We start from the raw sequence: 14,753 nt of genomic DNA, 5'->3' as shown, positions 1-14,753 counted from the left end.
GGTTATTTGCTGCTTGGCCATAATTCACCCAGAGCTCAAGCTAGCCCACTAATAGGGCCAAGTCCTCTGAGTGCAATCGCTCTTCCTTATTTCTCGTGTCCCCCACAACCCTCTGCTCTCTTAGTGTCCGGGCCATTTGACTTCCCTCTTCTGCACTGGCTGCAGGGCAGGCAATAGGAAGTAACACACACGTGTAATAAGACATACACAATTACACTCATGCACACACACATGGAATAATGCATGCATGCACACACACATGGAATAATGCACGCATGCACACACGCATGGAATAATGCATGCACGCACACACAAACACGCAATATCAAACATGTCCACACGGAATCATGAACACACACAGAGTCACACACGCACACACGCACGCTTGCACATACACACACACCTCTGTGTATTTCCTGAGAGAGGCCTTGCATGCAGCAGGTGGTGTCAGCAGTGGGATATTTTTAGGTGTTGCCAAAAGTGGCTGTGAATTCCTGATTTTCACTCACAGGTGTTTTTCTCCCCTCTCCCCAACCTCGTCTCAGAGCATTTCGTATTATTCTGTAGGTAAATCCAAGACACTCCATTTAGTATGATATGTTACGTTTCATATGGTACTGTTTGTATTCATTTGTGGATTCCATCACCCATTTCGTATTATATGTTATGAATTCTAGCCTAGCTGGAATGGCTAACATTAGCTAGGCTAGGGGTTAGGGTTAAGGTTAGGGTTTATAAAAATAAATAAAAATGAACCTTTATTTAACTAGGCAAGTCAGTTAAGAACAAATTCTTATTTACAATGACAGTCTACCCCGGCCAAACCCTAACCCAGACGACGCTGGGCCAATTGTGCACCGCCCTATGGGACTCTCAATCACAGCTGGTTGTGATACAGCCTGGAATCGAACCAGGGTCTGTTGTGACACCTCTAGCTCTTTAACTGAGATGCAGTGCTTGAGACCGCTGCGTCACCCGAGAGCCCCAAATTAACTTGGAATGGTTGGCTAACATGCTAAGTAGTTGCAAAGTAGCTAAAAAAGTAGTAAGTCGTTGAAATGTTGCTTAATTAGCTCAAATGAAAAAGTCCATGATGAGATTCGAACTTGTGACCTTTGGGTTGCTAGATGTTTGCGTTATACGCCCACCCGTCCACCTTGACCAATCACCCTACTTTAGTTGTTTGCCTTAAGTAACCATCTGTCTTATGTAACCGTACCAAAGATAACATATCATAGTATTTTGAGTGTCCCGGATTTACATTTACTAAGTTTCATCAAGTCTATGAGATCAGGCTGCTCTCCCTCATCTTACCCTTATCTCTCCTCTTCACTCCCCTCCTCTCTTCCTCTCTCCTTCTGGTAACTGGGACCACACCACCTGTTTTTTCTCCTCTCGTTCTCTCTTCCTCCTATTGATTTGGCTGGGGCCATGCACGATGGTGTGATCGTCTTACAGTACACAGTGCAGGCCAGGCAGTGTGGCATAATATATCAGGAGGCAAAGACCTTGACAGGTGGTTGTTTGTTTGTCACTTGATCAAGATGTTGATCTTTCGAAATATTTCTGTGTGTAAATTCGATATAATTTAGGGTTAGGTTAGGATTAGAAATTATATCTGCTGACTTTTGCATTGATGTAATGCTGATATGCCATGCAATCCTACATCTGAGTGTTCTCTGTGTATATTAGAGTCATGCTAAATGCCTTTTATTAAACCTCTGCCATAAGTGCTGTAGGCTAGTATATTCACAAGTGGCCTCTCCAAGCGATGTCATTAAAAATTGGAAATATGTATTGTAGAAGTCAACAACATTCAAAAAGTCAAGTGTTGATTCTTTTTTTCTGTTAGGGAGCTCAGAATTGTCCAATGCAGAGGTAGTGAATGTGTGGTTGGTGGGATGAACGAGGCCTTGCTTTCTGGTTTTAATCCAGAAACACACTCAAACGTGGGATGGACTCCTCATCTGCACCCTGAATGGAACCTGATTCCATATATGATGCACTACTATGCCATTATTGGGAATGGGGTGCCATGTGGGAATCACACCATGTTTTGTGGTAGTAGTGAGTGCAATGCTCTGGCTCTGTAGCCAATTCTGCTGTCAGTGGGAATTGCAGCAATGGATTGTGGAAAGTAAGCACATCATTTTTATACCCTCGATAAATGCTGCATGTTGGAGGACAAGTGCATGACTTGACAAATGACCCTGGCGAAGGGCCGTCTGGCGCGTGACGGCAGGAGAGACGTTCATTTCCAACCAGCCATCATATCACTCCGTATCCCACCCAATCCCGCTCCCCGCACATGCACAAACCACGCGTCAGTGGCCAGGGGCCAAGAAAAACCAGATTAAATTATCCCCCAAATTAAAAGGGCATATCTTCCTTGTCTCCACTAACAGCTGTTTAAATGTTCCTTATTCTGCACTATGCTGCGTCTATCTGCTGCTGACTGCGCTATTCATTAGTTTTATAACCTATGTTTATTAGTCTGCCCAGGTGGCAGTGGATCAGGGCGGGAGTAGAGGTGGGGGGGGTGAGGGAAGAGTAGGGGGGGTGACGTTCGCGTGCTAATTGCTTTGCTGTGAGAGAATGTGTCGGGACGTGTGCAGAGGGGGGCTAGGGGAGGCAGGGGTGAGGGGGAAATGAGGGGCTACTGTAAGTATTGTAAGGAGGGAGGGAGAGAAGGAGTGGGGGAGGGGGTTGACACAGGTGCAGAGATGATGGAAGGGGGGGGGGGGCAGAGCAATCACACAGCGGGAGTGTCTGAGTGGCCCCACTCCATCATAGACTGTTGATTAAAATTTCATTGGAGGAGACCAGTGGGGTAGGGGGATTGGGGATAGGGGAGGGTTGTGGCCTGGGCAGATCAGGGGGGGCATTTCAGGGACATATCCCAAGCAATAAAAGCTAGCTGTGCCTCAAGACATTAAGAAGGCTTGGGTTTTGTGGTCTAAATGTAATATTTTCTGTGTTACCGCTTTATATGAAGAAAGTTCCTCAACCATCCCAGGGCTGTTTCAGTTCCAACAGTAGCTGCGGAGAGAAAGGGCTCTGAAACCTACTTTGTGTATAAAACGAGAAAGGTAACAGACATCGAAAGGTCTGGGGAGTAATGTACGTCCTGTTCAGATGCTTATCTTTTGTTTTGTCTGCTCTCTCGACCCTCTTGAACACAGAACCAAATCTCTTTGTTGAGATTGATGTTCTGAGAGAACAAACTGTTCCATTGCCAGGCCTTGTACTGCATCCCAAACAGCACCCTATTCCCTTCAGAGCACACTACTTTTGACCAGGGCTGTGGACAAAAGTAGTGTACTATAGGGAATAGGGTGCCATTCAGGACGTAGTCAGGGAGTCTTGTTTCAGATCAAAGGGAATCTCTTTTGCCACTCAGCATTGTACAGCGCTGATGTGTGTTGACTTTTCACACACGTGTCTTTCCATTTGCCATTCACCTCTTTATTGAGCTCCTTCTACTCTTTTGTTGTCTTGTGTAAGAAATCAGCCTCCAAGAGCCTCCAGTTCACTGGTTTTACGACCAGCTTTTCAAATAAAGTAGCAAAAGTACACACACACACACACACACACACACACACACACACACACACACACACACACACACACACACACACACACACACACACACACACACACACACACACACCATGCGCTCAGCTCACACACTAAAGCACTGTATCTACTGCCTCTCCCTGTAACTGGATCTTCTAAATGTCAAGAACCCTAGGGCTTTGAAGAGGGGGGATGGGGAGACTGTGTGTGTGTGTGTGTTTCAGCTGTCGTCTCCCCTTTGGCCTCCTTGACTGACATAGCATCCCAGCTTCAACACAACCTCTTCACCATACAATGGCGCCGGAGGGGATGGTTGCCGTTTTACGGGCTCCTAACCTACTGTGCTATTCTGTTTGTTTGTTTGTTACTTATTCTGTACATATTGTTGCTGCTACTGTCTCTTATGACCGGAAAGAGCTCCTGGATATCAGAACAGCGATTACTCCCCTCAAACTGGATGAGGATTTTTTCTTTTTTCTTTAATGAGTCTGACGCGAAGGATATACTGCTTCACCTAAACCAGGCCCAAATCCCTGTGATTCGTGTGAATAAAAGACATCAAATAACAGCCTACTTCGCCAAACGGGGGATGATTTAACAAAAGCGCATTTGCGAAAAAAGCACAATTGTTGCATGAATGTTGTCACGAACCTCGCCGAAGATGGTGCCTCTTCCTGTTCGGGCCGTGCTCGGCGGTCGTCGTTGCCGGTCTATTAGCTGCCATCGATTCCCTTTCCGTATGTTTTTTGGTTATTGGGTAATTGGGTACACCTGTTTTGCTGGGTATTTGTGCGGGCTTGTTTTTGTTACTCTGTGTTTGATGGTGTGAGTTATTTGTGTATTTATTCTCCGGACTATTTTGTCCTGTTGTTTGGACTGGCAACTTATATGACGCCCTGTGTGTTGGCGTGACTGTTTTGTTGCGCTGGGGAATAAATTTGAAAGAAAGACTGAACCCTGCTCTCTGCGCCTGATTCCACCCACCACTCCTAGTTGATCGTAACAAATGTACCTAACCATAAACATCAATGCCTTTCTTAAAATCAACACACAGAAGTATGTATTTTTAAACCTGCATATTTAGTTAAAATAAATTCATGTTAGCAGGCAATATTAACTAGGGAAATTGTGTCACTTCTCTTGCGTTCATTGCACGCAGAGTCAGGGTATATGCAACAGTTTGGTCCGCCTGGCTCATTGCAAACTAATTTGACAGAAATGTACATAATTATGAACATAACCTTGAAGATTGTGCTATGTAACAGCAATATTTAGACTTATATTTAGACGGAACGGTTCCGTATTTCACTGAAAGAATAAACATTTTGTTTTCAAAATGATTGTTTCCAGATTTGACCATGTTAATGACCAAAGGCTTGTATTTCTGTGTTTATTATATTATAATTAAGTCTATGATTTGATATATGATAGAGCAGTCTGACTGAGCGATGGTAGGCAACAGCAGGCTCGTAAGCATTCATTCAAACTTTACTGCTTTTGCTAGCAGCTCTTAGCAATGCTTGATTCACAGCGCTCTTTATGACTTCAAGCCTATCAACTCCTGAGATTAGTCTGGCAATACTAAAGTGCCTATTAGAACATCCAATAGTAAAAGGTATATGAAATACAAATGGTATAGAGAGAAATAGTTGACGCGTCATAATTCCTGTAATAACTACAACCTAAAACTTCTTAACTGGGAATATTGAAAAACTGAGAATATTGAACCATCTTTCATATGTACTGATCAAGGAACTTAAACATTAGCTTTTTTACATGGCACATATTGCACTTTTACTTTCTTCTCCAACACTGTTTTTGCAGTTTTTAAACCAAATTGAACATGTTTCATTATTTATTTGAGACTAGATAGGTTTTATTTATGTATTATATTAAGTTAAAATACGTGTTCATTGTTCATTCAGTATTGTTGTAATTGTCATTATTACAAATATATATATATATATATAGAGAGAGAAAAAATTGTTCGATTAATCGGTATCGGCATGTTTGGGCCTCCAATAATCGGTATCAGTATCGGCGTTGAAAATCAGAATCGGTCGACCTCTAGTGAGAATGCTGTTTATTGGCTACAGTTCAGCTTTCAACACCATAGTGCCCACAAATCTCATCCCTAATTACCCTGGGAATAAACACCTCTCTCTGCAACTGGATCCTGGACTTTCTGACGGGCCACATCCAGGTGGTAAGAGTAAGCAACAACACATCTGCCACGATCCTCAGCACTGGGGCCCCTCTGGGGTGCGTGCTCAGTCCCCTCCTGTACTCCCTGTTCACCCACGACTGTGTGGACAAGCACGACTACAACACCATCATTAAGTTTGCTGACGACACAACAGTCGTAGGCCTGATCACAGACAATGATGAGACAGCCTATAAGGAGGAGGTCAGAGACCTGGCAGTGTGGTGCCAGAACAACAACCTCTCCCTCATTGTGAACAAGATGAGGGAACTGATCGTGGACTACAGGAAAAGGAGGGTCGAACAGGCCACCATTAACATCAACGGGGCTGTAATGGAGCGGGTCGAGAGTTTCAAGGTCCTTAATGTCCACATCACCAACGATCTATCATGGTCCAAACAAACAAAGGCAGTCGTGAAGAGGGCACGCCAACACCATTTCCCCCTCAGGAGACTGAAAAGATTTGGCATGGGTCCCCAGATCCTCAAAACGTTCTCCCGCTTCACCAATGAGAGCATCCTGGCCGGTTTCATCACCGCCTGGTATGGTAACTGCTTGGCATCTGACCATAATATGCTACAGAGGGTAGTGCGTACGGCCCAGTACATCACTTGGGCCAAGCTTCCTGCCATCCAGGACCTAATATACTAGGCGCTGTCAGAGGAAGGACCAAAAAATTGTGAAAGACTCTAGTCACCCAAGTCATAGACTGTTCTCTCTGCTACCATACGGCAAGTGGTACCGGAACACCAGGTCTAGGTCCAAAAGGCTCCTTAACAGCCTCTACTCCCAAGCCATAAGACTCCTGAACAGCTAATCAATGGCTACCAGGACTATTTGCATTGTCCCCCCCTTTGTTTTTACACTGCTGCTACTCACTGTTTATTATCGATACATAGTCACTTTACCACTACCTACATGTACATATTACCTCGACTCATTATTGTTATTGTCTTTTTATTTGATCTTTTACTTTAGTTTATTTAGTAAATATTTTCTTAACTCTATTTCGTGAACTGCATTGTTGGTTAGAGCCTGTAAGTAAGCATTTCCCTGTATGGTCAACACCTTTTGTATTCGGCGCATGTGACAAATAAAATTTGATTTGATGGCCCCTCCACTGTCACTCTCTCCAGCATCACAGACACACACATATCACATCTCACACACATCATCAAACAGCAGGCAAGAGCCACACCGCTGGTCGTCAGGCAGGGCCATGACAAGCCACACCCCCACTCCTACTCACACTCACACACATAGGCGCTCCATAGTAAACCAATCCCCTGCTAGAGAAGGAGAGGGGAGGGAGGGTAACAAATCCATGAAATCCTTTCAGAGACGGTGTGGGCTCCAGACCAGATGACTGGGATGTTATGCTGCTACAATGATGCTCTAAATGTCATTGGGACAGATAGCATCTACCTCTTAATGGCAGAGTAAAGCGCTTTCCCTCCCTCTACCCTTTCTCTGGGTCTTTCTCTATCCTTCCACCCTCTTTTCTCACTCTCTCCCTCCCTCCATCTCTCTCTATCCACCCTTTCCCTGTCCCATTTCTCCCCCTCCCTCTTTATATATCTCCCTCTGTCTTAGTAAAGATGGACAGAGGTCTCTGATGAGGTTAGATCATTTTGTGGAATAGAGGATGGGAGAAGGTAAAGCGCTATAGATTTGAAACGTCTCCTGTGTTGATGGCAAGCATCTGTCACTCCTCCCATCCTCCCGCCCTGATAGCGCTCCTCTCCTCTGACAGGCAGGGCTGCCTCAGCCTCAGTAATTGTGGTGTCGTTACAGAGCTAATGGTGCAGCAGGTACCGCAGGCTCCCACAGAAACACTCAAACCCCTCCTAACGCTTTCCCTAACGCTCCAGACAAAATAAACAGCAATGAATCAAGGGTGCAGTCCCAATTTTACAGAGGAATGGTTATGATGTTCGGAGCGTGTGTGTGTGTGTGTTGGGAGGGGGTGGATAATAGCTGTGGCGAAGTTACAGCACCCTGGGTTATTGTTATGAACACCAGAGGGGAGGGGAGATGGCCCGTTACGGACAGACTCCATTCCGGCTCATTGAGAACAGCCAGTTGCACTGAAGGCTGTATGACACAGTACAGGCCAAATAGAAGAAGGGGGTTGGGGGGACAAACTGTATTCTCTGAGATGGCACCTCTCTCTAAGTTATACAGCATAGCCCCTCAAGGCACAATGAGGAGGTTTTCTGCAGTGAAATCAAAACTCTTGGCACGTAGGCTACCAGTCTCTGCACACACACTCTCTCTCTTATACATACACAGATGAAAACACACACACACACACAGGCTACCCATCAGCAAATTAGCTGAATAAAGAGTATCTCTTCGCTGGGTCGTTTGAGTGGCTAATTACTCATCAACGCATGCTGTGTAGGGAGAGAGAGAAGAGAGAGAGGGGGAGAGAGGGAGAGGGGAGAGCAGAGAAGAAAGAGAGAAAAGAGAGCGAGAGAAGAGAGAGAGAGAGAGAGGAGAGCAGAGAATAGAGAGAGAGAGAGAATAGAGAGAGAGAGAGAAAAGCAGAGGAGAGAGATCAGTTTAGCATCAAGAGATAGAGCTTCAAACAGCATCGGATGAAAGCCAAAGCTTTAATTAAAACCTATTTGTATGAGAGAGATTTGAACCCCAAAATGGAGGGGAGAGAGAACATAAATACACACTTTCCTAGATGCAGGAATGAGATCATATGAAGCCATTAGTTTAGATGATGTGCTGACTTTATAATGCCCGAGCAGGGTGCCAAGCGCTAGCGTAGCTCACACACCCCCTCAGCCCCCGCAAGGCAGGGGGCCCACAAGTTACGCCACTGGTGCCAAGACATTGAGAGTAACCAAGTCGGATATTGCTGGGGTTGCGTCCCAAATGGCACCCTATTGCCTATATACTGAGCTACTTTTGACCAGAGCCCTATGGATAGTCTTCCAATGAACGCATTATAAAGGGAATAGGGTGCCATTTGGGTCAGACTGCTGATCATTTCCCCTTTGTGTCTAGTTGGAGTCCAGCTGGATGGTGTAATAACAGTTAGCTGTAGATGTAGCGATGGCTGTGGTCCTCTCTGGTCTCTTTGTCTGACAGACAGAGGCTCTTAGCTGGGTGTGAACCCCTTCGGCTCAGCATCTATTATTGATGGACACACACACAGTTTGATACACACACTGTGACACACATACATTGTGGCACGCACACACGCACACGCACAATAATATATGCCATTTAGCAGATGCTTTTATCCAAAGCGGCTTACAAATCTAAGCCTAGCATCAAGGCCCTCTCTCTGGTGGAGTCCAGGCTCACAGTGGGAGAACTGTCTTTACTGTAGCTGTGGGAGCTATGGCCCAGTCACAGTGTGAGAGGGGAGAAAACATAGACCTACTTACACATACAATAGACTTTTAACAGGTGCTTCATATAAAACTAATGTTAACAGGAAAAATGTAGTTCCCACGCTGCTATTCTCCAATGGTGTAAAGTACTTAAGTAAAAAATACTTTCAAGTACTACTTAAGTAGTTTTTTGGAGTATCTGTACTTTACTTTACTATTTATATTTTTGACAACTTTTACTCTTACTCCACCACAGTCCTAAAGAGAATTATGTACTTTTTACTCCATACATTTTCCCTGACACTCAAAAGTACTATTTACATTTTGAATGCTTAGCAGGACAGGACAATTGTCTAATTCACACATTTATCAAGAGAACATCCCTGGTCATCCCATCTGCCTCTTATCTGGTGGACTCACTAAACACATGGTTCGTTTGTAAATGATGTCCTAATTGAAGCGTGCCCCTGGCTATCTGTGAAAAAATAAAAAACTAGGAAATGTGTCCAGCTGCTTTGCTTAATATAAGGAATTTAAATAATTTATACTTTTACTTTTGATACTTAAGTACATTTTAGCAATTACATTTACTTTTGATACATAGGTATATTTAAAACCAAATACTTTTACTCAAGTAGTATTTTACTGGGTGACTCACTTTTATATTAAGGTATGTGTACTTTTACTCAAGTAGTATTTTACTGGGTGACTCACTTTTATATTAAGGTATGTGTACTTTTACTCAAGTAGTATTTTACTGGGTGACTCACTTTTATATTAAGGTATGTGTACTTTTACTCAAGTAGTATTTTACTGGGTGACTCACTTTTATATTAAGGTATGTGTACTTTTACTCAAGTATGACAATTGGGTACTTTTCCCACCACTTCTATTCTCCTGTAGTGTATTTAACTATTAAACAACAATTCATCCCCATGTCAGTGTGACCAGGTAAAACCTCCAACTATATTGTTGTTCTATGTGTATTGTATTATATCGTATTGTATGTGCTTTAGGTGGTAGCTTAATCTTTTAGGGGGTGATTACTCACACACACACAACCTCTGGTCATTGTATTTCCTCTGACTGGTGTTTTTGGAGAATACTGTATGTGACTAATGGCACCTTGTAAATCATGGCACACCTATTTAACATAACATTGTCACTGTTAAAGGGATAGTGTGACATTTTAGCAATTAAGCCTCTCCGTGCAGGATGTCTCTGTGTGCAGTTTGAAGGAAGTTGAAGGTAGTTTATGGAGCCATTGCTAACTAGCGTTAGAGCAATGACTGGAAGTCTAAAGAGACAGTCAGCATACTTCTCAGCAATTCCTACAACAATATAGCCTATACCTAACCACCCACTTTATTCTCCCAATAAACAGTCTTATAATGATTGATCCACTTCCATATGAATCTTATTATATTAGATCTATACATTTTTACACTCTTAAGAAAAACAAGGTGCTATCTAGAACCTAAAAGGGGTATTCAGCTGTTCCCATAGGAGAACCCTTTGATGAACCATTTTGATTCCAGGTAGAAGCCTTTTGGTTCCAAGTAGAACCATTTTGGGTTCCATGTAGAACCCTTTCCACAGAGGGTTCTGCAGGGAACCCAAAATGGTCATACCTGGAACCAAAAGAGGTTATATCTGGGACAGCTGCAGTAGTAGTAGTTTTGGAATTGTTAGGTTAGATTACTCATTGGTTATTACTGCATTGTCGGAACTAGAAGCACAAGCATTTCACTACACTTGCATTAACATCTGCTAACCATGTGTATGTGACAAATACGTTTGATTCGATTTGATTTGAACCCTTTTGGTACCCTTTTTTAAGGAGTGTATATTGCTATGAATGCACAGACTGGTTTAGTACGTGGCCATGCAGGGTTTAATGTCCTTTGAGAAGCAGTACAGTATGATATGACCTTTATCCGTATGTTGTGGGACGGAACTGGGGAATGGAGGTGACTGAGCCCCCTCTACTCACACGAGCTGCCAAAGCCATGAGCCAGCATGCTCCCACACTGCACTGATCTATCCCCCTGCAGGGTGTGTGTGTGTGTGTGTGTGTGTGTGTGTGTGTGTGTGTGTGTGTGTGTGTGTGTGTGTGTGTGTGTGTGTGTGTGTGTGTGTGTGTGTGTGTGTGTGTGTGTGTGTGTGTGTGTGTGTGTGTGTGTGTGTGTGTGTGTGTGTGTGTGTGTGTATATGTGTGTATATGTGTGTATATGTGTGTATATGTGTGTGTGCATATGTGTCAGAATGTGTGTGTGTGTTACCTTTCCTATCGCATATGAAAAAAACGTAAAGGTCATACATGAAATGTCATAGGTAGTGTATTCTCCTACTGGACACGCCTACTGGCGTGTGATATCACCTCCCGCTGTCCAGCCCCTGAGGTGTGTGCCACTGACCATACTGTGGGCCTAGTCACAGTTGAGGATAATATGTACTCAGAAGGCTGCACAATGTTTAAAGAGCTATTCCAACAGACTCGATGGTCATTTCTCAAGCAGGGCCATGGCTAGGCATACCTGCAGTGTTGCTTTTACCATGCATTAGTGATGATTGAGGGGAATAAATACAATGGTCCTCCTTGGCCATGCTTGACTGCAGATTGTATTACACTAGAATTACCAGGAAAGAATACAAGTGTTTACAAATCATAGCAAGGAGCTGGTCAAAGGAATGGCCCAAAGCCTTGTCTTAAGCACAACTGTTAGGCAGCGTTAACAAAGGACTTTTTTAGTGCGTCGTCGCACTATATCTACACAATGCTTATCAGACTAAATGAGTTTGAAACATTCACACCCCCGAAGAAATCTCTTTGATATATGCTCATACGCAAATGAAAAAAAGAAGACATTCTTTTAAAATAGAAGTAACACTAGCAAAGCAAAGCTTATCAGATGCCCAACAAAAATATGTGGCGGTGGTGGGGGGGCCTGACTATAAACACAGGGGAACAGAGCAGCCTACAAGTGCTGCATGCCTTTAGATACATCGTGTCACAGTGTTTCTGTAGTTAAGATAATAGGTAAGGCAGCTATAATTTGCACTGATGACACGGATTAAAGTGCTGGAAGGTTTGACTCCATTCCGGTGCTCTGCTCCCCTCTCCCTCTGCCCAAGTGTTTTAGCTGTGACATGCCAAACGGAACAAACTAATATCTAAACTGACCACTGTGACTGCACAACAGTATTGTAGAACCTGTATGAAGAATGTGCACTCAGCACAGTTAGTGAGCCGTGCTCTTCTCTCTCTCTCTCTCTCTCTCTCTCTCTCTCTCTCTCTCTCTCTCTCTCTCTCTCTCTCTCTCTCTCTCTCTCTCTCTCTTCCCCTCATGGCAATGCATTGCTCATTCTAATGAAGCCCTAGCAGAAAAGAAACACAAGAGAGATAGAGAGAGTGATTGTGTGTGTGTGTGTGTGTTTTAAAGATGAGATTTTCTGGAAGGGTATGGTTTAAGAGAGAGGTGAGGGAAAAGCCTAAATAGAACAACCTTTCTGCTGAGTGTTTGGTATACTGTGTCCTCTCTGCACATACCTGTATCTTTCCCTCTTTCTCTGCACATATCCCTATATCTCTCCCTCTCTCTCTGCACATATCCCTATATCTCTCCCTCTCTCTGCACATATCCCTCTCTCTCTCCCTCTCTCTCTGCACATATCCCTATATCTCTCCCTCTCTCTCTGCATGTATCCCCCTCCCTTCCCGCCCTTCCTCTTTCTCGTGATAAGAATTCCATGGCTGGTTAATTTCTCTCCCTTGCAAAGCTGAGTGGAGGGAAAGAGTAAGGCCAGCACAGTTCAATCAGAGAATAATCCCCCTCTCTGGGCTCAGCTAGGAGCCGGTGACATGGTCAACACTGGAGAGGCTGGACCACTGGACCATACTGGGTGGAGGGGATGATAGGATGCTCAGATTATGATGATGTGGGATGGTGGTTAGATTAGCAGAGCTGGATATGTATCTAGTCAGTGGTTTTATGATATAGAGTGTGTGGCTGTGTCAGAGTGTTTGATTTCTGCTGAATCACTGACTGGTTATCATACACTCTTAGAAAAAAAGGATGCTAATCTAGAACCATCCTTTTGGGAACCATTTTGGAACCCTTTTTTCTAAGAGTGTATATGGTTGATATGATCAGTTGTTTCATATGAGGCTAATCAAATCGGTACTTTTGTATGAGGTCTGAAACAGTATGTATTGATTAGAGATGAGTGTGGTGGGGCTGTTGTGCCCGTTCCGACCGTGTGTCCCTGTCTCTGACTGAGTGTCTGGAGTTGGGGCGGTACCTGCAGACAGAGCCCAAGCGTCTCTGAATAATATGTGTAGATTAAGGATGAGTGTTCTCTCCTGAAACTGTTCCTGTTTCTGACCGTGTCTCTCTCACCCTTACAGACGTGTCTGGAGTTAGAGCGGTACCTGCAGACAGAACCCAAGCGTCTATCAGAGCTGTTTGACGAGGAGCTCGACTGTCTCCTGACGCCCACCTTCATGCAGGGTGCTGACAGTGACGAGGACCTGATGGACCCCCTGGACCCCCTCCTCCCCAGCCTCCCCGACCAGCCCAGCCCCCCTCCCCTCCTCGTCTCCCTTCCCAAGGTGCTACAGGCCCCACAGCCCCACAACACCAAGGCCTCCGGAAAAGAGTCTGGAGCGAAGACCACCAAGGAGGGGGTCAACGGGGTCAACGCTGCTCAGCTGAGTGCCGTCACCTCCCTCACACCACCCTCCTCGCCTGAGCTGGGCCGCCACCTGGTCAAGCCCATGCAGACGCTCACCGCCACGGCCGACGGCACGCTCACTCTCAAACTTGTGGCCAAGAAGGTTGGTCTGAATGCGGCCAAGCTGGTGGCCACACACTCCACTCTACCCTCGCCGCCCAGCAGGGGGGGGCACAGTGACAGCGAGCAGGGTTCTGGGTCGCTGGGGGGAGATATCCCAGAGAACAAGAAGAGGGTCCATCGCTGTCAGTTCAACGGCTGCAGGAAGGTTTACACCAAGAGTTCCCACCTGAAGGCCCACCAGAGGACACACACAGGTGAGACAGAACCTAGGCCTGACCATAACTATGGGCCATGCATCATGCACCATGCAATCAATCAACTGTATTTCTAAAGCCCTTTTTACATCAGCAGTTGTCACAAAGTGCTTAGACAGAAACCCAGCCTAAAACCCCAAAGAGCAAGCAATGCAGATGTAGAAACGCGGTGACTAGTAAAAACTCCCTAGAAAGGCTGGAACCTAGGAAGAAACCTAGAGAGGAACTCTCAGGCTCTGAGAGGTGGCCGGGTGGAGATTACAAGGTTACACAGCCAATAAGGCCAGGTCTTGCACTAAACACACTGCCTGAAAACACACTGTCTAACCTGACCAAGGACCATGCATCTACAATTATACAGGTGCACCATGCGCCTAACACAAGACCCTGGGAGAATATAGGTTTAGGTTTAAACTCTGCCTGAAAACATCTTCTGTTTCAGTATAAATGCTCAGCTTGATATGTCTGAGTGCAAGGATTGCAATCCGGTGTTGTGAAGTAGAAACACAGAAGCAGTCTTGATCTATCGCTCTATATCTCCCTGTGAGATCCTTCCAACGGGCTAAAAAT

General features: G+C 44.8%; 1 protein-coding gene across 2 annotated transcripts in view; it reads left to right on the top strand.

Moving 5' to 3' along the window:
- The window catches only part of LOC118366963 (Krueppel-like factor 7), a 70,386-nt gene that overhangs the window by 38,278 nt on the left and 17,355 nt on the right, over positions 1-14,753 (top strand). For both annotated transcript variants that reach the window (XM_035749837.2, XM_052493711.1), the window contains exon 2: positions 13,541-14,183. In XM_035749837.2, the coding sequence (XP_035605730.1) occupies positions 13,541-14,183 (643 nt within the window). The remainder of the gene's footprint in view (positions 1-13,540; positions 14,184-14,753) is intronic.

Source organism: Oncorhynchus keta, chromosome 34 (genome assembly GCF_023373465.1).
Source record: "Oncorhynchus keta strain PuntledgeMale-10-30-2019 chromosome 34, Oket_V2, whole genome shotgun sequence".
NCBI lineage: Eukaryota > Metazoa > Chordata > Actinopteri > Salmoniformes > Salmonidae > Oncorhynchus > Oncorhynchus keta.
The sequence above is the reverse complement of the archived record's forward strand: the minus strand, read 5'-3'. Positions and strand labels throughout refer to the sequence as shown.